The 26,411-nt window shown below is 45.6% G+C and overlaps 1 protein-coding gene across 3 annotated transcripts in view; it reads right to left on the reverse strand.

Moving 5' to 3' along the window:
• Positions 1-5,891, reverse strand: part of CD79B (CD79b molecule) — a 35,708-nt gene extending 29,817 nt beyond the window's left edge. For all 3 annotated transcript variants that reach the window (XR_003852245.1, XM_029573917.1, XM_029573916.1), the window contains exon 1: positions 5,780-5,891. Coding sequence is in view for 2 of the 3 variants with exons in the window: in XM_029573917.1 (XP_029429777.1) it covers positions 5,780-5,843 (64 nt within the window). In the remaining variant the exon portion in view is untranslated. The remainder of the gene's footprint in view (positions 1-5,779) is intronic.
• Positions 5,892-26,411: the final 20,520 nt, after the last annotated feature.

Raw genomic sequence — 26,411 nt, forward strand, 5'->3', positions numbered from 1 at the left:
CAATCTCTCCCTATCCCTTACCCCACACTCTAAGCAGCCCCCCCCCCAACTCTACCTTCCTCCACTCTCTATCCAGCCTATCCTCCTATCTCTCCCCACCACCTCACTAGGCTTAGTCTATCCCACTCTCCTAAACCACCAACATTTGGCACAGACTCTCCCTCTCTCTCTCTGACTCCCTGGGCAGTTTCTTAACCTCCCTTCTTTCCTGCATCCCCCATGTTTCTTACTCTACCAGGGCCTTTTCTGTGTGCTCCGCTAGCTACCCCAGGTCACCACCTTTTTCATTTCTTTGGTGGCTAGCTGGTGGTCTCCACTAACTGCCCTGGGCCTCTTCCTCTAGTCTTTGGTGGCTAGTGAGTGAGGTCCATCAGTTGCCCTGTGCCGGCACTGCAAATATTTTTTTTAACTTGCAGTTCAGCACATCCTAATTACTGCCTTTATAATACCAAGATTGACAGCTCTGGCCTGCAAGTTTTAAAATGTGCAGCAACAGAACAACATCTGTGGGCAAGAGAGACAGGAACTACAACTGAACAGTTCTGGGTTTTGGGGGAATACAAAGGGCCTAGCAAAAGTCCTTTAAAGAGCTGCATGTGGCTCATGAGACAACCCTTGGCCTAATGTAAGCCTGGGCCTCCATCTATAATATGCTTAAAAGTCATGTCTTTATTCTCACTCTTCAGAACATTATCTTTTCATCATGGAGGAACTGATGTACATAGGGGTAGTAAAGGAGAAGGGCTGATTAGCACATGTCTGAACTCAGGCCCAGCATGACCGGATGTGCATACTGTGCAGTTGCACAGGGCGGCACACCTGAGGGGGGTGGTGGGCTGGCGGCAGCAAGAGAGGTCACTGCAGAGCCTAACCCGCTGGCAGCTGAATTAGGAGAGAGGCTGCTGGCTGCCGGTGCATAACCCATCTTCTGTCGTGCATGTGCCCGAGCACAGCTTCTGCTCCTCCCTCCCCCGCGAAGCAGGAAGGTCAGTTGGCCATGGTGGAGCTCAACCGACCACGGCCCAAAGACAACAGAAGGCCCACGAGGCCATGGTGGAGCTTATCCTGCCATGGTCTGAAGACAACAAGAAGCCCGTGGGGCCGTGGTGGAGCTCATCTCACCTTGGCCCGAAGATAGCAGAAGGCCATGTGTATATGTGTGTGTGAGCTTGTATGTGTGCATCAGTGAGTGAGAGCCAGTGTGTGTCTGAGAGTCTGTGTTTGTGTGCATGTGTGTGTGTCTGTATGAGAGCCTATGTGTGTGTGTCTGTGTGAGAGCCTGCGTGTCTGTGAATGTGTCTGTTTGAGAACCTGTGTGCTTGTATATTTGTGTATATTTGTGTGCCTTGAAAACCCATGTGTCACATATAGGTTCCCAGTGGCGCACGCGCACACACACACACACACACACACACACACATAATGTATCTGTGAGGGAGAGGGAGTGGGTGAAAGAATTAATATGTTATTGTGTGTACGTATGAGAGAGAAGTTAAAATTTGTGCGGCCCTACCTCCCCCAATCCATGACAATCTCAGGGTGACTGGAAATCAGAAGATCACAGGTAGGGAGAGCAGAAGAATTTTTTAATCCTTATTAGTTCTAATTATTGGGTGTAATTTGATGAGTCTGCTCTTTTGAAATATTTATTTTTTTATGGGGGGGAATAGAACATTTTTTAATTATTGGATTTTTTATTCATCACATGTTGAAATATTTTATTGGTGTTTTAGGAAATTTTGGATATTCTATTCATTAAGTGCTTTGAAATATTTATTATTTTTATGACTATGATTTTATAGTTCTTTTATTATTTAATGTTTTATGAAGAATGGTAATGTTTCTGTTTTTCCATTGTTGCTTTGCATGTACAGGCTGGCTTGTTGTGGGTTCCAGTTCAGTTCTCAGCACATTTCTGTTTATACTTTCTGATCTCTTTATTCTGTATTTGGTCAGGGTCTCTCTGTGTTCTGCATATGTGATCGAGATGAGGTATTTTGCTGGCATGTAATTTCTGTGAAGGGATCTATAGCAGCCTGATTTCCTAATAAGAGTTTTATTGTTCTAAGGCAGGGGTCGGGAACCCATGGCTCGCGAGCCAGATATGGCTCTTTTGAGGGCTGCATCTGGCTCGCAGACAAGTGTCGCCATACTTCGCGGTTCCCCGCTGACCCAGCTGCTCCCCGGTCCTCCGCTGCCCGGGCTTAAAATGCTGTCAGCCCGGGCAGAACGCGGCAGGACAGCTGTAGTCAGCGGCACCGGCGTGCTCTCTTCTCCCCCCCGCGGCCCGGAAGAGGAAGTGGAGAGCATCGGGTGCCTGCGCGGGAAGAAGAGACCACACTAGCGTGGTCTCTTCTTCCGCGCAGGCACCCGATGCTCACCACTTCCTCTTCCGGGCCGCGGGGGGGAGGAGAAGAGAGCACGCCGACTGGAGTCATCCGGGTGCCTGCGCGGGGGTCATCGGGTGTCAGCCGGGTGCCAGCGCTGGAGTCATCGGGTGCCTGCGCGGGTCTTCCCGCGCAGGCACCCGATGCTCTCCACTTCCTCTTCCGGGCCGCGGGAAGAAGAGAGCAGCGCGGCTCGGAGGAAAATGAAAATCTTCAACCGCGGCCGATGGGACTCCGCCTTCGCCTCCGCGAGGGCTGAAAATGAAGGAGGTTAGCGTTGGGAGGTGGCTGCTGCTGCCGCGAGTTCCCGGGGGGGGGGGGGGGGGGGGGGAGAGAGAGAGTGAATGAATGAGCGAGCAAGCATGTGTGTTTGAGATCCTGTGTGTGTGAGTGAGAGATTGCATGTATGTGAATGATTGAGAGCCTGTATATGTGAAAGAGAGTATGTCTGTGATTGAGATCCTGCCTGTGAGAGAGAGAGCATGAATGTAAGTTTACCATTGGGAACCTGTATGTGTAAGTTTGTAATTGAAAACCTGTTTGTTTGAAAGAGTATGTGTGTATGATTGAGATCCTTTGTGTGTGAGAGAGATCATGTGTATGTATGATTAAGAGCCTGTGTGTATAAGTAAGAGAGAGATCATGTGTGTCTGTGTCTGATTGACAGCTGGTTTAGGTGATGGAGCATGTGAGTATGTGATTGAGAGCCTGTGTTTAAATGAGAGAGAGAGACCATGTGTGTATGTGTGTGATTGAGAGCTGATTTAGGTGAGGGAGCATGTGAGTATGTGATTGAGAGCCTGTGTGTAAATGAGAGAAAGAGAGGACATGTTTGTAAGCATGTGAATGAGAGTCTGTGTGTGAGAGAAAAAGACAGCATGTATTTATGTGATTGAAAGCCTGTGTGTGTGTAAGCGTGAAAAGATAGACAGCATGTGTGTAAATGTGTAATTAAGAGCCTATATAAGTGAGAGAGAAAAAAACATTTGTATATGTGAGTGACTGAGAGCATGTGTGTATAGGTGTGTCATTGAGAGCCAGTGTGAGAGAGAGCGCTGGTATGTGACTGAGAGAGGAGAAAGTTCCAAGCAAACCACCCCACCTCCTGCTAATTCAGAACAATCTCAGGACACCTGGATATCAAACGTTCCCAGGTATGCAGAGCAAAAAAATTTTTGTATCCTTATTATTTTTCATTACTGGATCTTTGTGTCTGCTATTTTGAAATATTTTGTTGGTATCTGGAAATGTTTTATATGAGTTTTTAATTATTGGATATTCCACTCATCAGCTGTTTCGAAATATGTTCTTTTTGTTAGTACAGTTTTACTGCTGATGATTTTATATTTCTTGATTTGTTTTATAAGGATGTGTGATGTTTCTTTTTTCCTTTGTTACACTGCATACAGAGACTCTGGCTTGTTGCAGTTTCCAATTCAGTTTTTGTCTGCATGCTTCTTGTTATGCGTTTTGGTCTCTTTATTCTATGTTAGGTGAGGGACAGCACGTGATTCAGGTGAGGTTTTCTGCTGGCGTGTAGTTTCTGTGTAGGACTCTATAGCAGCCTGACTTGGTCCGTTTTCCTAATAGGAGATGTATTGGTGTCTTAAGGCCTGGTGTAATATTTTCAGAGACTTATTGTACTTTAAAAGTGTGATCTTACATAAAATGCACACATTTACTTGTATTTAGTTTTAAACATATTGTATGGCTCTCATGGAATTACATTTTAAAATATGTGGCATTTATGGCTCTCTCAGCCAAAAAGGTTCCTGACCCCTGTTCTAAGGCCTGGTGTAATGTGTGAGGTGTTGCCTTTTCATAGATAAGGTTATTAGGGTTGTTCTGGTAGGGGAGGTTTACTATATTGTAATGGTAATTCTGTCTGTTCATGGCTTTCTGAGGGCCATGCTCACATCCAATATGCATTATAAAAAATCTACTTCTATAAAAGTTCCAAGTCTCTTTTTTGCAGAGTTTTCTTGTTGGCACCACAGCAGTGCATGTAAATATAATATGCAGGTTGTAAGTGTTGTTATTGCCTCAGAAGGCTGTACTCTTGAATGTTCTTTTTCATGTAAAATTTGTTATAAATGCATAATTTAATTGTGGGTGTGGGGAGGTGGCATGTGTGCAAGTCTTTTCATGAGTTCTGGGGGAGGGCATGTCAGTTTTTAAAAATATAGATTGCAGGAAGGAGCTGGGCTTTATTTGATGGGCTCGGGACAGTCACTGAATGAATCCTGGGGGGGGGGGGGGGGAGGGGGGCAGCACAGTAATTTTTTGCACAGGGCAGCAAAAAAGCTAGCACCGGCCCTGGTCTGAATTGTCTGTTTCTATTTCAGAAAGGGAATGTCCCCTGCAGAACACTGCATGTTCCACCCCATACGTTAAAATCCTGCTGAAAAGCTTGCAGCAGGCACGCCTCCGTCTTTTATCTGCATTCATGCAGCCTTGTGGAATGTGGCACAAGAAAACATGGGGTATGCGTACTGCATGTTTGTAGTGCCCTTGCATTTCTGCGGTCTTTTAAAACTTGGATCTGCGTGATGTGCATTCAGTTTTGTAGGGTATGCCTTCACTCTTATTGCCCTTGTGTTCACCATCCTTAACCAAGGAGCTGACCTCAAATTACAGCTCCTGCGAATTCCAACATATTCTCGGGTGTTATATACGTCTAGGGGGTACAATAAACATACAAAAACTGCCCGCGGGACAAGAAAAAGAGGCTAGGCCAATGAACAACATCTGCTAGGGCTATAGAAATTTATAAATAATACTAAACAGATATACAGGGAAGTTGATGAGAAAAAGTTGGGTGGATAAGGGAAAAGCAGGAACAATAAACACAGTAACTGTTGAGGAGATGGGGGCAGGTAGGCCGATGTAGGGTAATAAGCAGAGTTAATTGTTGAGGTGAGGTCCAGTAGTTTCTAAGGAGAGCAACTGGGAGGCAGGGGAAAAATCAACGGTAATAAACAGAGGTATAGTAACTGCTGAGTAGAGATGGGGCAAGCAATGGAAAAGCAAGGGCAATATACACAGTAACTGCTGAGAAGGGGGTAGGTAGGGGAAATGGAGGAGCAATAAACAGATACAGGAACTACGGAGGAGAAGGCGTGGAAGGCAGGGTAAAAGCAGGGGCAATATGAGATAAACAGACAGGAGCTGCTGAGGAGAGAGAGGGGCAGGCACTGGGATAATCCTTGGCAATAAACAGAGATGCAAAACTCCTAAGGTGAGAGAGGGGGAAAAGAAGGGCGATAAACAGATTATATAACATCTGACGATTTACTGTAACTTAAAAGGAAAGTATTCCCCCAACTGCACAAAATTATTCATCTACAATCCAGTTTGTTTTAGAAATATATTCTTATGTGGAGCGCACTCACCAATGAAGAGGCTTAGAGCTGTCAGGGTTGTACAGAATACAGAGAGCCTCATGACCCTGGGCATTTCCACTCCAAAAATGGTAGCCAGATGAGTCCCTGGATGTTGACTTTCTCTACGGAGAGCACAGTATGTATGGTTATGTGTGCAAGGGATGTTATTTTCACTTCACAGCTGAGTAGGACCAGCTTTGTTATGCATGACAGCCCTTTCCTGTTCATGTAAAGTTAAGTTTGTGATGGGGCTTGCCTGTGGGCTCTAAAAGGCTCATGTATGTCAGTATCGCTAGGTAATTCCAATAAAACAAATGACACAAATTGCAAAGAATAAAACTCTTTTGTAAAAATGAAAAAATGTATGCATTCTATGTTTGAAGGTAAATTTTTCTTATTCCCTTATCTCCACTTAGTTTTGTTAATTTTTCTTCTTTTCCCTGTTTTCTCCCTGGGCAGTTTCTGTTGCTTTCTCTAGATAGTATGCCCAAGTGGCTTAAGGAACATTTTCTGGCCCAAGAGGCTCACCTCTTGCTTGCCTCGGTGACACTCGCTCGTCAGGAAGGCTGTCACACTAGCAACAATCGCCTTTCCTCCTCCCTCCTTGTACCTGAATCACTTGGGCTTGCCTAGCTGCAAAAGATAGCCTGGAGGCTTGCAGAAGCCAGGTATTACAGGCAAGATAATTTAAGGTTAACAAAGCTAACAGGAGGATCACAGATTGCATCGCGCATACACTGCTTCCGGATTGGGCCGTTCCCTGTGACTAAATAGTGTGATGTCAACTGTGACTCCTGTAGTGACACATATTAGAATATGCCAACCATGGCATGAGTATGTGTGCAAAATTTGTCTGTGTAGAGAGAGGCGGGTGGGTTGTCTGTGAGGACGGTGGAGACCAGGCGACTATGGGAGAACTGCAGAGAATATAAACCAGGGTGTCTCAGGCACCATGACCAATTTTCAGGATATCCTCATTGGGTGTGAATGAGACAGATTTGAGATAAATTCACCAGGACAAGTTTGGAAAGCCCTGACATAGACTGGTAGGGGCAGTTGTGGGTACTCCAGGGATGGCAGGCTAGGGGGAGGGCAGTTTGTCTGTAGGAAAGTGGGAGGCAGGTTGTTTTTGGGATGCATACCAATGTTTCCTCAAAGGTGCATGCATGTGTCTGCGGCCATACAGCGTTCTTCATGTGGCCACTCATGCTCCATATCAGCCCATTCACAGGAGAGATACAGGAGCCCATTTCGCCATGCCTCCTCATGTGCCGGCGCTATGAACATATTTAAAACTCACAGAGTTGGTATGTCCTGCACCCTGGATGCATGAAACAAGGCAGAGAGAAAGCAAGGAATTGTAACAAGGCAAGAGCAAGGCAGGTACCGGGAAAAGGCAGGCAGGAACTGGAATGAGGCAATGAGCAAGGCAGGAATGAGTAGCAACAAACACCAGCTAAAGCAGGAGGACCTGTTGCTGAGGCATCAGCTGGCTGCAGGAGTGAGTTTTAAATATCAGGGCAGAACGCCACAGGAACATTTCCTGCCACGGGGCCTTTAAGATCAGGACTATTGAGCGCGCACTTAGATAGAGATGGCGTCAGGATCAGCTTCCTGTGCGGCCAGGCGGCACTCCAGGAAAGCAGCAGCATCTCAAGGTGAGAGTAGGCCAGCCATGGCGTGGTGACCATGGTCGGCCAAGTGTTAAGTACCTCCTCTTCTAAGCCCCCTCCCCAAGCCCTTTGGCTTGGGCTTATGGCAAAAGAGGCTATGGAACTGTTATAAAGAATAAAATCACAAAACATTTAGATAGACAAGGCTTGATGGGACACAGCCAACATGGATTTACCTAAGGGAAGTCTTGCCTTACAAATCTACATTTTTTTTGAAAGGGTGAATAAACATGTGGACAAATGTGAACCGGTAGATGTGGTATATTTGGATTTCCAGAAAGCATTTGACAAAGTCCCTCATGAGAGGCTTCTAAGAAAACTAAAAAGTCATGGGATAGGAGGCGATATACTTTTGTGGATTGCAAGTTGGTTAAAAGACAGGAAACAGAGAGTAGGATTAAATAGTCAGTTTTCACAGTGGAAAAAGGTAAACAGTGGAGTGTCTCAGGGATCTGTACTTGGACTAGTGCTTTTCAATACATTTATTAGAGATGTGATTTGGCTGAACCTTTTGGTTTGGCCTTTGTTATTGGCCTGCTGCGAGAAATTTCGTTTCATGGTTCAGGCCGATTTTTTTTTCAACTGTCCCGAACCGAAACCCCCCCCCCCCACCCCAACCCTTCAGATTTAATTAATTACAATCCCCCACCCTCCTGACCCCCCAAAACTTGCTGAAAGTCCCTGGTAGTCCAGCGGGGGTCCCGGGAGCAATCTCCCACTCTCGGGCCTTCAGTTGCCAGTAAACAAAATGGCGCCGGTGGCCCTTTGCCCTTACCATGTGACAGGGGCTATTGATGCCATTGGCCGGCCTCTGTCACATCTGGCACCATCTTAAAAAAAGGGTCAGGGTGTTTCAGCCAAGAGGCAGCAAGGAATGCAACCTTGATCTGTGTGAAGGCTTGGACTGCTGTTTCAGGCCAGTTTCGGATGTTAGAGCCCTTCTTGATTAGGGTGATGAAAGGGGCTGCTAGAGAGGAGTATTTGGGGATGAACTGATGATAGTAATTAGCAATCCCCATAAATCGCTGGAGAACCTTGAGGCCTACTGGTTTGGGGCAGTTCTGAATAGCTGCAAGCTTGTCTGGATCCATCCTGAGACCATGGGCTAGAGACTACGTGCCTACCAGGAAGGGTAATCATTTTGCAGTGTTGCCTTTTTATAGGTTTACTGTTTGAATTGTAATTCAGTTTACTCATGGCTTTCTGAGGGCTAAACCCACACCCAACATGTGTTAAAATACGCCTAATACCATATGGGTTCCAAGTTTTTTTTTTTTTGCTTTTTTGCAGGGTTTTCTGGTTGGCACCACTGCAGGGCATGTACTTCTGTACAACAAAATGGTGCTGGCCACAGGGTCAACCAGTACTATTTTGATATATCAACAGGCAGGACCAGAGCATCTGGGGATTGTTCCTGTCTGTTTAGGAATTTTGGACCCATGCATGGCCCTACGCTATACCTTTTCTAATTCTGCTATTTATTTTTTAAGATGAAGCAGCCAGAAATGTACACCATACTCAAGGTGTATCACACCATAGATTTATACAGAAACATGATATTCTCAGTTTTATTCTCAATTCCTTCACAAATAATTTATAACATTTTATTTGTATTTTTTTTTTTTTGTATATAAAATTTTATTGATCACATTAAACAGATAGCAAACCAAAAGAATATAATGAGACCAATACAGTTTTCATCAAACATTCCCCAAGCCCCTCTGTCCCCTTCCCTTCCCACCCCCGTCCCTATTCCATAGCATTCCAATAAAATCCAAATAAAATCCAAATGGATCCCATATGAGAAATCAACAAAATAATATAAAACATGAACCAGAGCATGTACGGTCAGAGATATCCAGTCCACTAATAAGTAAGTGTGAGGTATAATCGAGGTATAATCCCCGGGGTAAAGCCAGGTCATATGGTATAGACCACCCAAACTCCACTCCATGTATACCTTAGATAGTTTGGCTGTGAAGCCACTTAAGAAAGGGGTCCCATATACGTTGAAATTTTGCGACCCTGTCCCTGCGCAACGCAGTAAGGTGTTCCATACGATGACACATATGCAATCTATGAATCACCACCGACAGAGAAGGTAAGTCCGGTTTTTTCCAGGCTTTGGCAATTTCACAACGAGCTGCAATAAACACCTGAGTAATAAAGACTTGCCGGAATTTGTCCATGTCCTCACAAGGCAAGTTCAGCAAGACCTGTGAAGGTCCGGGAAGGAGATCCGTGTCCAGCACAGCCCGCAACCAGGCAAACACTACATTCCAAAATACAGCCACGATGGGGCAGGACCACCAAATATGGAGGAAGGAGCCCACCTGGCCACATTGTCTCCAGCATTGGTCAGAGCGTTGAGAGAACATAACATGTAACCGGGCAGGGGTCAGATGCCATCGATACAGGAGTTTATAACAATGTTCTTGAATGGCTGCAGAAATGGAGCTTTTAGCTGTATTGTGAAAGACAACGTCCCAGTCCTCCTCGGAGAAAGTCACTCCCAGCTCATTCTCCCATGCTTTGATATGTGGAAAAGCAAAGGGGGACTGCACATTTAATAAACCATACAGTTTAGAAATGACACCTCTGAGTCTATCAGCATTATCACAGAAAGTCTCAAACAGTGATTTGGTGGCACGTACCAGATGCTTATCCCTAATCGTGTGGAGAAAGTGCCTCACCTGCGCAATACACAAAAAATCTCCCATTCCCCCTGAAAGTCTAGACATAAAATCATGTGCAGGTAAGACATCTCCATCCCTCCATAAGTGACTTATGGTTACCACACCCTGCTGTTGCCAATTATGAAAAACTGGGGAGCTAAATCCCACCTGAAAATCATTGGTATGAAACAAATGAGACAACTGATAATAGGTGTGGTTTCCGACAAGCTTATTGCGCCATTGGGACCACACCGTGAGAGTGGTCCGTAACGCCCCAGGCAAGTATTCAAGAGGCCTGAAGGTATGTTTAGGCTGCCAAAACAGGGCGTGAATAGGCATGCCCCCTATCATGGCCTGTTCGATCCGGACCCACTGCTTAATATCACGTTGTTGATACATGGCAACAACCTGTCGCAGATGAGCCGCCCCATGATACCATGCCAAGTTGGGGACTCCCCTCCCCCCACTTTTACGATGCAGATAAAGGACAGCCCGCGACACCCTGGGCGGTCGCTTTTTCCAAATATAGCCAAAAAGCTTCCTTTGCCAGGTGTCAAGAACCTTTTTGGGCACTAGGGTGGGGAGAGTAGAGAACAAATATAATAGACGGGGAAGCACATTCATTTTCAGAATGGCAATACGGCCCATCCAAGAAAAGGCCTCCCTACTCCAACGGTGGATGTCGCCTTCAATCTTCTGCCAAAGTTTGGTATAGTTATGACTAAATAAATCATTGGTACGTGCTCCAATATGGACCCCCAAATATTTAATAAAATGTGTGGCCCACCGGAAAGGTAACGCCGCCTTTATGCGCTCAATTTCCGGGGGGCTCATAGTGAGGTTCAATAACTCTGATTTATCATGGTTGACCCGGAACCCCGCTATTCTCTGAAAAGCTTCAAGTTCACCCTTCACTGCAGTGAGAGAATCAAAGGGGTTCGTCAGTGTAAAAAGAACATCGTCCGCAAAAAGCGACATTTTGCAATGAATACCTGGGAGCTCAATCCCCACCACCTGAGATGAACCACGGACCTTCGAGGCAAGGGGCTCCAAGAAGAGAGCGAATAGCATAGGGGACAGGGGACAACCCTGTCGGGTACCCCTCTGAATAGGGAAGCAAGGGCCATATCCACCATTCGCCTTAACCCTAGCCTGTGGGGAGTCATAAAGGGCCCGCACCCAACCCTGAAAATAAGGACCAAAGCCCATTTTTTGCAGAACCTTAAATAAGAAGGGCCAGTGTACCAGATCAAAAGCTTTTTCAGCATCGATGGCCAGAAGGACTGCTGGTATGCGTTTAATCTGGACCCAATCAATCAAATCAATTACTTTACGAATATTATCACTGGCCATGCGATCTGGTACAAAGCCTACCTGGTCATTATGAATTAAATCAGGGAGAATAGTCTTCAACCGTTCCGCCAACACCCGGGCCAGAATCTTAAGGTCAAGGTTGATCAGAGAGATCGGGCGATAGGAGCCACAGACCTCCGGGTCCCTCCCTGGTTTAGCCAGAACTGTGATACCCGCTACATTTGAGTGTGGAGCGAGCCTCGAGTCCCCCCTCAAAGAGTTGAACATGTCTGTGAGGGGTGGAGCCAAGATGTGCGACAACTTCTTATAGTAACCCCCTGAGAGGCCATCAAGGCCAGGTGCCTTACCCGCCTTCAGCAATTTAATAGCATATTGAACCTCGCCGGCAATAATAGGCCCCTCAAGTCCCGCTTGTTGGTCAGAGGACAAAGTCGCCAAACTAACTGGATTTAAATAATTATCAATGTCTAGGTCTGTAATAACAGGATCTTCAGCATACAGAGCTGCATAAAACGCAGTAAAGCAGTGGCGTATATCGTCAGAGGTCGTAACCACCTCACCCCGATGATTTTTAATTTTAGCAATATTATTTTGAGCCAGTACCACCCTAAGACGTCTTGCCAAGAGTCGACCGGCCTTATCCCCTTCCTCATAAAACTGCTGTTTGGTAATATTTAAAGCCAAATTAGTCGTATCAAGATCCAACATTTTAAGTTCAGATCGAGCCTTCTCCAGTTGACTAAAATTGTGGCACTCTGTCGTACTTGATGTTGCCTAGAAAGCTGGGCAATAGAGGCATGTAGGAGGGCTCTTCGTTCCCCCTTCACCTTTTTGCAATAGGTCGCCTGCGAGATTAACAAGCCTCGAGCAACCGCCTTAGAACATTCCCATAACATAGGGGGCTTACACTCTGGGGTAGCATTAGACTGAAAATAGGAGAGTAGGTCTTGCCCTAATTTGAGCAGAAAACTCTTATCCGCCAGTAACGTTTCATTTAACCTCCAGAATCTTTGTCCTGAATGGGCCTTAGGTAGGGTAATGGCCAAAGTGACCGGGCCATGGTCTGTCCAGGTGATAGGGTCAATTCCCCCCCTCACTACCCGATTTTGTACCAGAGAGTCCACAAGAAAAAAGTCAATCCGAGAATAGGATTGATGAGCATGCGAATAAAACGTGTAAGCTCTGGAGGTTGGGAACCGCTGGCGCCAAATATCTTTAAGATCCCACCTTGCCATCAAGGATTTCAATGAGGACCTCGCACCCCGAGCGGGAGTCGAGGATTGCCCAGAATTGTCCAGGGCGGGGTTGAGGGTAACATTAAAGTCCCCACCAATTACCACTGGTCCTTCCGCATGCAAAAGCAATAGATTATCAAGGGTATGGAAGAAGGCGCCCTGTCCCGTATTTGGAGCATAAACAGTGATCATTGTCATAACTTCATCCCCAGTACGGAGTTTCAATAACACATACCGACCGTGGGGATCAGGTACAAAAGCAAGAACCTCATGCGTGAGATCCTGAGCCAATAAGATTCCCACTCCCGCAAACTTAGAGTTTTTAGTACTTGCGGCCAGATATTTATGTGGGAAATGCCTATACCGCAGTAAGTGTTCATAACGCTTGTGCAAATGGGTCTCCTGTAGAAACCCAACCGTAGTATTTTGGGTCAACAACTCCCTCTCTAGAAGAGCACGTTTATGGTGGTGGTTAAGACCCTTAACATTGATAGAGACAAACCTCAACATCCCCGCCATAACCTATACAGTAAAGTAGCCCCTGGCAAGCTATAGACTCCCATAGCCATAGCCCATGTTCCGTGCAGAAAAACAATATATGGCATCCTAATACATGGAGAAAAAATGCTCCCCCAAACCCCCCCAACCCACCCTCCTCCCCCCCACCATCCATCACAAGAGATGGTATGTACCATGAACCGGAGGGCCTCCAACCCGGGCGTTAACAACCGCCATCAGTACCCTCCCCCCCAGACTACAAAACATTCAGGAAAAAGCAAAAACTGCTAACATTGCAATACTAACACACATGTTCTCACAGAGAAACTCGGAGTCGTTAAGTCATAAAGAGATACATGCAACCTATTGCAACCAGAAAAGATAACCATAAAGGTGGACTAACAGGTAAATAGAGCAATGAGATAAACCTGAGGCACCAACAGCTCAGCCTTGATCCGATAAGGCTGCTCTTGAGTCCTCTGAGTGCCTACGGAGGCGTTTGCCCCCTTTACCAACTCTGTGCCAGCGGGGTTGATCAACCAGCTTGCGGGAGCCCGCCGTGGGCCGTGGAGTAGCGATGGGAAGGCGAAACCCAGCTTTTTCCAAGGCTTCCACAGCGGCATGCAGAGTTTTAAGCCTGTAAGTGGTCCCTTTCACATCAAATTGTAGGCCAAATGGAAAAGTCCATTTATATCTAATATTTTCCTGCCGCAGAAAAGTGGTAATGTCTCGCATCTCAAACCGCCGTCGCAGCGTGGTGGCGGCTAGATCTTGGAAAATGGAGATAGGATGTCCTTCCCACAACCAATTATTCTGTTTCCGAGCTGCCTCCATAATCGCAGTCTTCTGAGCAAAGCTATGGAAGCACAATACCAGGTCCCTAGGTTTGGCTTCAGACCGGGGCCCCAGGGCTCTGTGGGCCCTTTCCAGTTTAATAGCCGGCTGGTCTGCAGCATCAGGACTAGGGATATTGCCCTCGGTGAGAAGGAATCTGCAAATACGCCCCGCGATCTCATTAGCATTAGTATAGGCTGGCAATTCAGGGACCCCTCGGATCCGCAGATTGCAGCGTCTGGAGCGGTTTTCAAGATCCTCTAGTTTATCCTGAAGAGAAGACAACTCACCACTCAGGGCCCCCTGTTGCTCGTTTAGGTTGTTGATAGCAGCTGCGTGTCCCTCCGTCCGGACATCAACCTCATCCACACGCTGGCCCAACGCAGCAAAATCTTCACGGAGGTCTGATATAGAGGCCAAAAGATCTTTCTTATGGTTTTTAAGATCCGCCCGAAATTCGATGAACCAGCCGCGTATCTCATCCCGCAGCTGAGTGAGACTTGCCGGGGGCTCGAGTTCCGCGACTGCCGCACTCCCCGGGTCTGCTGCAAAATTGACTGCGGCACCTTCCGGCGCGGCCTGCTCCGGCCTGCCCTCGTGGTCCTCCGACAGTTCCGGCGGTAATTTAGAAAACGAAAACTGCTTCAGATCCGTAGGTTTCCGCTTGCCCGCCATGGTATCGATCACCCGAACAAGGTAGGCAAGTTCTCCTGGGGTTTTCTGCGCGTTTCAAAGTCAGTTTAAGTGCACATTTAGAGTCTGGGAGGGAGAGCTCAAATTTAAGCGGCCATCACCGTCGCCGGCAGAACAGCGCCCCCCTTATTTGTATTTTTAACCGCTGCCGGCTGGATGGTTCAAGGTCGTTTTCGTCAGTGTTAGCGCCTAATTGGAACCTAGTCTGTGTGTGTATATAGTTCAGATTATTTATCCCTATGCACATTACTTTGCACTTGTCTACATTAAAGTTCATCTGCATACAAATGTCCCGTTTCCTAGTCTTGCAATATTCTTCTGTATTTCTTCACAGTCTGCTTGCATTTTAAGTACTTTGAACTGCTTTGAACTGCTTTGTACCATCTTCAAATTTGATCACCTAAACTCATTGCTCCCTTTTCCAGACTTTGAATGAATTTGTTACATAACACCAGTAGATAGTCCCAGTACAAAGCAAACTGAATGCTTCAATCTCTGTTCTTTGAGGAAACTGATCATATAATCCTACTCTGCTTCCTGTTCTTGAACCAATTACAAGTCCACAATAGAAACTGCCTCATAGAAACAGAGAAGTGACGGCAGAAGACGACCAACCATCCAGTCTGCCCAGCAAGCTTTCACACTTTTTTTTTTCTCATACTTATCTGATACTCTTGGCCCTTATTAGTAACTTTTTGGTTCTAGTTACCTTCCACCCCCGCCATTAATGTAGAGAGAAGTGCTGGAGCTGCATCAAAGTGAAGTATCTAGCTTAATTGGTTAGGGATATTATCTGCCGCAATAAACAAGCTACTCCCACGCTTATTTGTTTACCCAGCCTGTGCCATTCAGTCCTTGTTGGTTGTTGTCTGAATATAATTCCTCTTTTCTTTATTCCCCCCTGCCGTTGAAGCAGTGAGTTGCGCTGGATATGTATGCCAAGTGAAGTATCAGGCTTAATTGATTCGGGGTAGTAACCGCCCTAACAAGCAAGCTACACCCATAATTATTTGTTTACCCAGACTATGTAATTCAGTTCTTGTTGGTTGTTGCCTGAATATAAATCCTCTTTTCCTCTTTCCCCCCTGCCGTTGAAGCAGAGAGCTATGCTGGATATGCTTTGAAAGTGATATTGAAAGTGATGGCATGATATTTATTTTACCGAGGAGTCTTTTCATGAAGGACTTTATCAAATGCCTGCTGAAAATCCAGATTACATTATTTCGACTGGTTCACTGTTATCCACATGCTTATTTATACCTTCAAAGAATTATTTTAGATTGGTAAGGAATCCATGCTGTCTCTTCCCCCATTAAGCCATGTGCATCCATATAGGGTGGAGGCAGGAAGTGGAAGGTTGTTGATGGCAAGGGTTAAGGATTGAAATGGGGGCATTCTACAGATAATGGATGTTGTAGATGGAGGAATGAGGAAGGATGTGGCATGGATGGGAGACAAAAAGATTGGGGGAAAGCTGAAAGATGGGAGGAAAGCTTGGGAGGAGTGAGAAGAGATGGTACTGAAGAGAAAGAAGATAGGAGCTGAGCAGAGACAGATGGAGAGAATGAAGGAGAAAAGACAGGGCTTGGGTCATTGGTGGTGGGCCGGAGGCAGCTGTAAGTAGCGGCACTATGGCAGAAACAGTCTCTTGCCCCCTCCCCTTGCCACTCTTGTGAAAAGGTTATGTGCTAAACACTAGGCCACATCTGCACCCATCCTGTAAAATAAATTAGAGGGGAACATTGGTGCAGACAGTTTGTGGTGTGCAGAGCGGCTGCAAGCTGCTTGTACCACAGCTTCCTGCTGCAAAACATTTTGGGGGGCAAAATGTTGGTGGGCCAGGACTTAGGCCCAGGCAACACAGGCAATCGCTACAGGTGCCAAGTTTTGATAAGCACCGGAGCATTGCCAGCACTGCTGCCATTTGGGCCTGCCAACGCTTTCTTGTGTATCCAGATCTGCAGTGAGAACGCGAGTGAAATTCAGTGCGGGACCTGTGATCCTGAATGTGCGCTCATTGATCCTGCGGCGCTCCACCCTTTCAAGAGGATGGCCGCAGGGCCCGTGAACACTTGTGCAGGCTGATAGGCCCCTCGCTGAATTTAACTCAACTTTTTTGCTGTGGATTTGGGTGCAGAAGAAAGAGTTGGCAGGCCTTACCCACTGATTTCTTGGGAAGGTACTAATCCATGCTCTTGCCTCCAAGTTCCTTTGGGCACCCAAGTTTTAAATTCAGCCTGGCTTTACAGGTGCAAGCTACCTACTGTTTTATTTATTTATTTAGTGGTTTTTCATGCCGGTTTACAATAAACAGGGTGTGAGCTATACAGCGAACAAAGAATTATAACAAGTGCATGGTAAGAAAATTGCAGTTACATTACAACAGGGAAGTGCACAACTAGGAGTTGAGGGGAGAGAAGAAGAAGGAGATTAACTGAAAGCAAAATATTTACAATGATGCAAGCAAAATATTTACAATGATTACAAGGATCAGTTGAGGTCTGGATAGGCTTTTTTGAAAAGCCATGTTTTCAGCCTTTTCCTGAACGTTTAAAAAGTTTATTTAAAAATGAAATCCCTCCATGTCCTTTCACATCCCACCCCCAGCTTGCCCATTTCCATCACAGGGTAAAGTATGTGTGCTGTGAAACAGTGCTGACACTTCTACCCAGGTAGGGAGGAGGGGGATTCTTAAATGGCCCCATTTAACTGCCTTAATGCATTTAAACATGGTAAGGTTTGTTAAAAAAAAAAAGACCCTCCCAGTGTCTATGCTCTTCCTTTCTTACTTCTTTCCCCTTTTTCCTTATCCATAACCATGAAACTGTCTCTCCTTACAGGGATAATCCCCCTGAGCGTATGTGCGTTAATCCTGAACATGATTATTGAAGCAGAAGCTCCTGTATCATTCAGCCCTGTATTATCCTATTTCTCTGCCCAGAAATATCCAGTGATTTTTGTCACTGTCTGTTCTGAATGCCTTCTGATTTTATAAGAAAACAAACCGGTAACCGATCCAAGATGGCTGACAGCAAACACACAACAAGGTGGAATCGATAAAATGGACTTTATTGAATCTTGCCCGACTCTGGCCGAGTTTCGCTATACAAGCTGCTTCAGGCGCTATTTCAAACAAACAAATAAAAACATGTAAAAGAGACATACAAACATATATATTTGTATCAACAAATAAATTGTAATACAAAAAAAACATAAAAATATCAAATAATATCAACTGAAATCAAAAGTAAATAATGAGCAAATTGCACTATAAAGTTACAACATAGACATGTATCTTAAATGTTTGTATGTATATTTTAACCACTTTGCAATAATTCTATAAAGCAAATATGCATTTGAGTGTACAAATAACAATGCAACCCTTGAGCGCCGAAATCGCACGTGTCGCACAGGCGCGCATTCATTCACTGCTGGCGGGGGCTGCTGGAGGCCGCTTTCGCCGCCGGCTCCCTCTGCCTGGATGAATGCACGCCCACCCGCCCGCTGGCTCCCGGATAACGCGCGCCCACCCTCCCGCCGCCGCCTGGATCGAACGCGCGTCCACCAGCCCGCCGCCTCCCGCCGCCGCCTGGATGAATGCACGCCCTCCCGCCGGCTCCTGGATAAACGCGCGCCCACCCTCCCGCCGCCACCTGGATTGAACGCGCGCCCACCTGCCCGCTGGCTCCCGCCGCCGCGTGGATGAATGCACGCCCACCCGCCCGCCGGCTCCCGGATAAACGTGCACCCACCTGCCCGCCGCCGCCTGGATCGAACGCGTGCCCGCTTGCCGGCTCCCGCCGCCGCCTGGATGAACGGGCGCCCACCCGCTCGCCGGCTTCCACCGCCGCCTGGATGAACGGACGCCCACCCGCCTGCCGGCTCCCACCGCCGCCTTGATGACCGCACGCCCGCCCGCCCGTGTGGAGATGGGGGATTCGGAAAGTGACAAGGTATTTATATATATATATATATATATATAACTACTTTAACATTTTATGAGAACTGTAATTTTTTTTGTAAGCCGCTGTCAGCTCCCATACGGAACATGCGGGATGAAATAATTTTTTAAAGCAAATAACTAATGCAATCGGAGTTCCGTGCAGCATCGTTCATGCAAAAAGAAGGGCTGAATGCAGTTTGAAAGCGGGTTAGTATATATGGAGGTCGTCCATGGTGCAGGACTAACACCAGGTAGAGGGTAGGCGGTAAACTAACAGGCTAAGGATGCGGCAAAATAGCGGGTTACAAAGAAGATAATCAGAGCGCGCGTCACAGTATCGGGAGGGAATAGCTAATTCCTTCACTAAATAGCTAATTCGTTCATTTACATATGATATACATGCTGGGTGCGGAAAGGGTTATGCGTTGGTTTCAAGAAGCGCTAAGGACGAGTGAAACTGGAGACTGTATCGCAGGCTCGCTTTATGCATCCCAATTGTGTGCCCACAGCGAGTTGCAGACGAAGAATCTCCAACCGCACTTTACAGTATAGACCTGATAGCGGGTATAGAATTGGAGTTATATGATCTTTCCAAGAGGTACCAGTTAGAATGCGTGCAGCAATATTTTGGATTAGTTGTAAAGGGCAAAGTGCATTGTCGTGAAGACCAAGATAGAGGGCGTTACAATAGTCTATACCTGTAAGAATAAGAGATTGTAGGACAGTGCGAAATTTGTTAGCAAATAGTAAGGGATGGAGACGTTTTAACATGTGCAGTTTTAAAAAAGAGTTTCTAACAGTGATAGAGATGTGATAGGACTTGGTTAAACTTGAGTCTAGGGTTATCCCAAGGTTTCGTGCTTTTGAGACAATGGGAATAGATAAGCCATCTAGAAATAGGTGCAATGGGAGGCTACAAGTGGAATGAGGGATAGTTGATAGGTGAGGGATTTCTGTTTTAGAAATGTTTAATTTGAGGCGGTTATGGGATAACCATATATTAATGGTTTTAATATGTAGAGAGTGAGGTAAGGTACAAAGAACTGGATGTCATCTGCATAGATCTTAAATTGAATATTGAGGCTGTTCAGGAGATGGCTTAGGTAGATTTTGAATAAAATGGCAGACACCGGAGGAGGGGATGTACCAGTTGGATGAATAGGGACCAATATTATGACGCATTCTGGGATCCCATAATCACATAACTTGCTTCTGCTATGGACAGCGTGTATGTAATTAAATTTTAAAAAGTAGTCAGCGGGGTTTTAGGGGTTGGGGCTAGTAGGGCAAAAGGGAGGCAAGTTAAGTAGGGGGTTTAGGAAGTCTGTTCCTTTACAGGGGTGAACTGGGAAATAGGCCTATTGTGTCACTGCACGTACCTACTAAAATTCCCCCTTACGCGCTCAAGACGGGTTTCGCATGCATATGCGCACGTTAATATACAATCATGTGTGCATGTGTGCGCAAGTAGTCGATTTTATAACATGCGTACATAAACACGTGCATGTGATAAAATTGGCACGTCCATGTGTGTGTGCTGGCAAACGCACGTATATTTGCGCACATGCATCAGCTTGAAAGTTACCGTCTTAGAGTTCAGGGACCAAATGTTTGTTGAAGGGTAATTTCTTTTACAGCTCAGAATTTGTTCTGGGAAGAACTGAGTGTAAAAATTGCAAAAGGTTTAATGCATAATTGTTGCTGAGACTAAAATGATATTGTTTAGATAAACTATATAGTACAATATGGTGGTAGCATTCTTTTGTGTTATTTGTTTTGTTCAAATTCTATATAAAATAGCCTCGCGAAGTGCATTAAAAAATACGTGAACAAAAAAAACCAACCTCTGCCTGTTCACTTCAGTATTTGTACCCACGTACAGTAACCATCACGAGGATGTGAGTGGCACTTGTGCTTGCTGGTCCCTTTGGTTCCTCTTAATGTCTGAGAGATCGCACGCATGTTTCCACCACCTAATGAGAGTCTTGGTTCACTGCACCTTCCTTTTCTGAAAGGACTATGTTTGCCTACAATGTATAATTTAAGTCCTCAGACTGACAGCTCATGAGCAGAAGGGAAACCCTACCCGATATATATGGCTTAAAAAGAAATGAGCAACACTAAAAGGCAAGTAAACTGCCTATTTTTGACTAACCACATTTTTTTCCCTCATGCCTATTTTTGAGTTTTGAAATTGCTGGCAGCCACGCTGGAAGCAAGGTTTGGTCAGTCGCTCCCACGCTCTCTTAGGCTCATGTTTGAACAGGCAAACTTCTTGTGTCCAGCTGCCTGCTGGACATGTTAGTGAACCCCTGAACTTCTGGCTACTAATCTAAGCTGAGTGGGATGCATCCGTTCACAGCTGCTGGTGTCCAGTGACCCTCACCCTTCCAGTAATTCTTTTTGAGTGCTGCAGACCCCCATGTGAACCCTGCAAACAAGACTTTACAGAGGAGCTTTAGAACATCAAAAATGAGAACAGTCTGTGTAGTGTGAAAAGCTCATTGGCCAGAATATTTTGGTACAATTTTTATGTTGGTCTATTAAAATAGGTCACAACTCAGCTGCCGCTGGCAACCATATGGCTTCTATAACTTTGCATTATGGGGGCAATTTTCGATAGCAACAGAGTAATTGGACTCCCTTCAAGGGACGCATAGTAGTTGAACCCACAAGGTAAAAGGGCAACTTTGGACTTGGTTCTTACAAATGCAGAAAGCATTGCTTAGGTCTGGGTAGGCAAATACCTGATCATTAGTGATCATCAGATGGTATAGTCTGAAATAATAGCCAAGGCAGAGAGGAGTCGCACAAAATGCAAATTCTGTGTTTAAAAAAATATCAGCATTAGAACAATGCGAAAGTTCCTTCAGGAGGTGCTGGCAGGGTGAGAGGATGTAGGTGAAGTGGAAAACAGGGAGATAGACTCAAAGGAGCTATTGAAAGAGTACCACATCTTTATGTTAATAAAGTAAATAAAAGTAAGAGTGAAAAGAGACCATTATGGTTTTTAAAAGAGTTAGTTGGAAAAGTAAGGGCAAACAACTTTAGCATTCAAAACATACAAGGCATCTCAGAAAGAGAAACACAGGAAAGAATGTAAAGTCAGGTTAAAAGGTGAGGAATGCAGTCAAGAAGGCAAAGGCATGAGCGGAAGAAAAAGGTAGCTGAAGAAGTAAAGTGAGGTGACAAGACTTCAGATATATCAGTAAAAGGAGGAAGGGCAGAGGTGGGACTGTAAAAGAAGAAAGGTGTGGAGGTTGTCAAGGAAAAATCCAAAGTACTAAACAGATACTTCTGTTTGCTATTCACTAAAGAAGAGACTGGACTGCTGTTTATTGACAAGGTTTTTATGTGGTAATTGGGTAGATTCTGTGGCATTTATGGAAGAAGGGGCTTGTGTGGAACTAAAAAAAACTGAAAAAGATAAAGGCATTGGACTAGAGGGATGCAGCTAGGATATTGTCACAGAGGTTCTGGTGGGTCCACTAAAGGACCTGTTCCATAGATCTTTGGAGACAGAAATGGCTCCATGTGACCAGAGAAGAATGGATGATATTTCTCTTTATAAAAGTAATAGCAAGGAGGTTGTAAATTTCAAGTTAGATAGTTTTAAGTTCCATGATAGTAACATTAATTGAGACTTCAGAAGCAAAAGATAGCACTGCATCTTGAATCTGGTGGGTTGTAGGATCTCAGGAAGATTGTGTCAGATGAATCTGATCAATTTCTTTGATTGGATGACCTGAGAATCTGAACGGGGAGGGTGTGAATATGATGTACTTAGATGTCAGCAAAGCTTTTGATACTGTCCCACATAGGAGGCTCATAAATAAACTGAGTGGTCTAGAAGCAGGGCATGAGATGATTGGCTAGGGTTGACTGAATTAGAACTGATTGAGCTAGACAACAAAATGTGATCATAAATGGAATTTGGTCCAAAGAAAGATAGATAATGCCTGGTGTGTCTCAGGACTGGTCCCAGAACTGGTTCAGTTCAATATCTTTGTGAGTGCTATGATGAAGGGTTTAGGAATTAAAGTTTGTCTTTTTGCAGATGATGCTTAGATCTGCAACAGAGTGGTCATGCCTGAGAGAGTAGATGGTATGAGACATGAAGTAAGAAAGCTCAAGGAGTGGTGAACTGCTTGGTAGCTGAGTTTCTTCTGATTCTTCCCCTCCTATCCTCTTCTACCCATTAGATATTAAGGGGAGGTGCAAGGAATGCTCATAAACTTTTGAGGCTTTTTCTACAGTGCCTGTTTCATATTACTTAAGTGTATCTTTGAAGTCATCTAAACATCTTTTACATGGTTTTCCTCTAGCTTTTCAAACATTCTTTCACTGCAAGTAGCTTTCAGGGACAGTTTATTCCAGGATATTCTTATAAAGCTGTCAAACCCCATAACCTGTTGTTGTCTAATGTATTGTAGAACAGAGATAACAAGCCTATTCTGTCCCGACTTCCTTCATTTCAATTCTCTTTGTGTTATTCCTGATAACATTCTCAGGCATTTCTTTTCTGTGTTGTTAATTTCGATTCATGAGTATATGTTAAAAGTCCATATTTGATGCTGATAACATAATAGTATAAAGAAAGCATTGATGAGGCTGACTTTCCCCCTACAGATATCTATTATTTTGGAGCAAGGTTGTCAGCTATCCTAATACTTGGTTTTGTTTTGCACATCTTATATTGATTTCATTATTCAACCATCTTCTTTTTTGGTCATTCCCAGATACTCCGATTCATTGAGTTCTGTATTATTTAATATCTATAGCCCCCAAATTAATGATAACTATGAAAGCAGGGGTCATACTCAGTATCAGGACAGAATCCTTGCAAAGTCCCACCTTGCACTCCCTCTCCCCCCAATTTGGAGAATCCATGCCAGGTTTATGGCATGGATTCTCCAAATTGGGGGGAGAGGGAGTGCAAGGGGAGGGTAGACCTCAAGGCATAGTGTAATAACTGTCTCTTCCTGTGGGTCTGCCCAAGAGATAGTGAATAAACAGGTTGGACACCTGAGTAGAGTGTTCTGAAATAAAAAATTTACTGTTCAGCTAGTTCAAGGGTAATTAATGGATACCAGATACATTTTCTTCTTGTCACATCCATAATCACTTCAACATATAAAATCCAAATTGATCTGTGCCTATGGTCCCTTAGTCTCTTCCCAGGAGTCACCTTTCTTCCTATGAGTGGAATGTAAGGCTGCCCAAGGGATAATGAAATGGGTTCTCTTTTCCCTCGTGGATTTCCCCAAGCAAATACCGGTGGTTCAGAGATTGTCTACAGTGTTCTTACTTCTCCGTTCCTATTTTTCCTTGGCAGATACTTATGGGATAATAGCTCCAAATGGGTTAATTTTGTATATCCCAAGAAATAAATTATATGTATGGAACAGCAGTTTTCATCAAAAACCATTTTATTCCTTTCTAAACATTCTTATCTTAACAGAGTTCAAATTTTACAAAACATAAATGTTACTTCAATATTTCATTTTTGCTACCTTAATATCACCAACAAGCACATCCATCAATATCAAATACACTGCAAGGGGCTTAATCACACATCACACATCCAACCATACTCAGTCATCCAAATATATATATACAAGCCGTAAAGCCCGTTAAAACGGGCTACATCCCTCTGTCTCTCACCTCCCCCTCATTCTCTCTCCCCTCACTCTTCACCACCCCCCTCCCCCCACCCACTCCTCTCCACCCTCCCTCTCCTCTCACTCAGTCCCCCCTCTCCCTCACTCCCTCCCACTCAGTCCCCCCTCTCCCTCCCTCCCACTCACTCAGTCCCCCTCTCCCTCCCTCCCTCCCACTCACTCAGTCCCCCTCTCCCTCCCTTCACCCACCTCCATTTCCTCCCGGCGCCGTAAGCGCGACTTCCCGCAACCCTCACCCGGCTCCATTGACTCCTCCCGCTCCTGCCGGCAGATCTCGGGGGGGGGGGGGGGCGTGACACCCCCCCCCGAGATCTGCCGGCAGATCTCGGTGGGGGGGCGCGGGAGTGACACCCCCCCCCCGAGATCTGCCGGCAGATCTCGGTGGGGGGGGCGCGGGAGTGACACCCCCCCCCCCCCGAGATCTGCCGGCAGATCTGGGGAGGAGAAGCAGCGGCACCGCGCGCGCGCGCGGCGCCGCTGCTTCTCCTCCCGCTCCTGCGGCCCCACCGCCATTTTTTTTTTCTGATCGACATCCTTGCCCGCACATGCGCAGTAGAGCTGCGCTCTACTGCGCATTTGCGGGCCGTCGGTCACAGGCCATTTATAAGGTAGATAAAAGAAACCCTTCTTTATTAAATCCCAGCTGATCAAAACACACAATATTACCTAAAACACATATATTCCCTCAATACATGTTTATAAATCTTTCCTTATTCACAGATCCGATAACAATGAGAAAGTTTCAAGATGTGTAATTCTTTCAAGCAAATTGATTGCTGTATTCACTTGAAAATCTCTTATTAAATTTCAAAACTGAGGAACTAGGAGACCTGCCAGAAAGCTATTAGTCATCATGAAGGGGAATCTAAGGGCCTCATTTTCCAAGGAGTTACTGCACACGATAATTCTGCAAACCATGCTAACAGCAGTTAATGTGATGTGAGAGAGAGAGAGAGAGAGAGCACCTTGCTATAGTGCCTCCTCCCTAGACAGGTATTTGTATCCCTATGGGAGGCCCACCTAGTAACTCAAGGTGAGGTTTAAGTATTAGTGTAGGGGGTTAGGGGGCCACTTTCACATTCAACGTGAGACGTACGAACAGAACAGTGGTCTCTTGTGAAGATTTGATGACCTACGGAGTGAGGAAACTCACTCCAAGATGAGATTTGTGCAAGGTTCTCTCCACCTAGCTTGTTGTTACCCAGGTAGAGAGTGAATCAAGCTAGGGCTAATTGGGCTAATAGTGCAACTTGCGATAACAGCCTTTCGCACTAGCTGATAGTGCAATTCGTGATACACATGCTTATTAGCATAAGGTGCACCCCTTTTTGGTATCGCATGTGATACCAATGCGATATTGGAAAATGAGGCCCTAAATTTATTTCTTCAGTGTTGGCGTTTTTCATACAAAGGTTTCCAAAAGCAAATAGAAAATGTCACCGACAATTATAAAATATTGGGGCACAGAAGCACTTTAAACAGTGCTCATAAATTAGACAAAGATTGTCACATGAAGGGTATGCTCCGCAAACACCTCTAGCCCAACATGTTTCGCTGACAAAAGCTTCTTCAGAGGCTTTCATCTTTTAATCAAAACTCCCCCAGTGTTTTCAAGATTTAAAGACCATCAGGTACATGTCAGTCTTATTGATATTCACTTGCCATTTTGTAACTGTGAACCCTTTGGGGTAGATTTTAAAAAATTGCGCGATCGCGTACTTTTGTTCACGCACCAGGCGCGAACAAAAGTACGCTGGATTTTATAAGATACGCATGTAGCCGCGCGTATCTTATAAAATCCGGGATTGGCGCGCGCAAGGGGGTGCACATTTGTGCAACCTGCGCGCGCCGAGCCCAGCGCGCGCTGCCTGTTTCCTCCGAGGCCGCTCTGATTTTGGAGCGGCCTCGGAGGAAAATTTCCTTTGCCCTCCCCCCACCTTCCCCTCCCTTCCCCTACCTAACCCCCCCCCCCCGGCCCTATCTAAACCCTCCCCTTACCTTTGTTGGCAGATTTACGCCTGCTAAAAGCAGACATAAATCTGCGTGCACCAGGGGGCTGCTGGCGCGCCATCACCCAACCCGGGGGCTGGTCCGG

Source organism: Rhinatrema bivittatum, chromosome 12 (genome assembly GCF_901001135.1).
Source record: "Rhinatrema bivittatum chromosome 12, aRhiBiv1.1, whole genome shotgun sequence".
NCBI lineage: Eukaryota > Metazoa > Chordata > Amphibia > Gymnophiona > Rhinatrematidae > Rhinatrema > Rhinatrema bivittatum.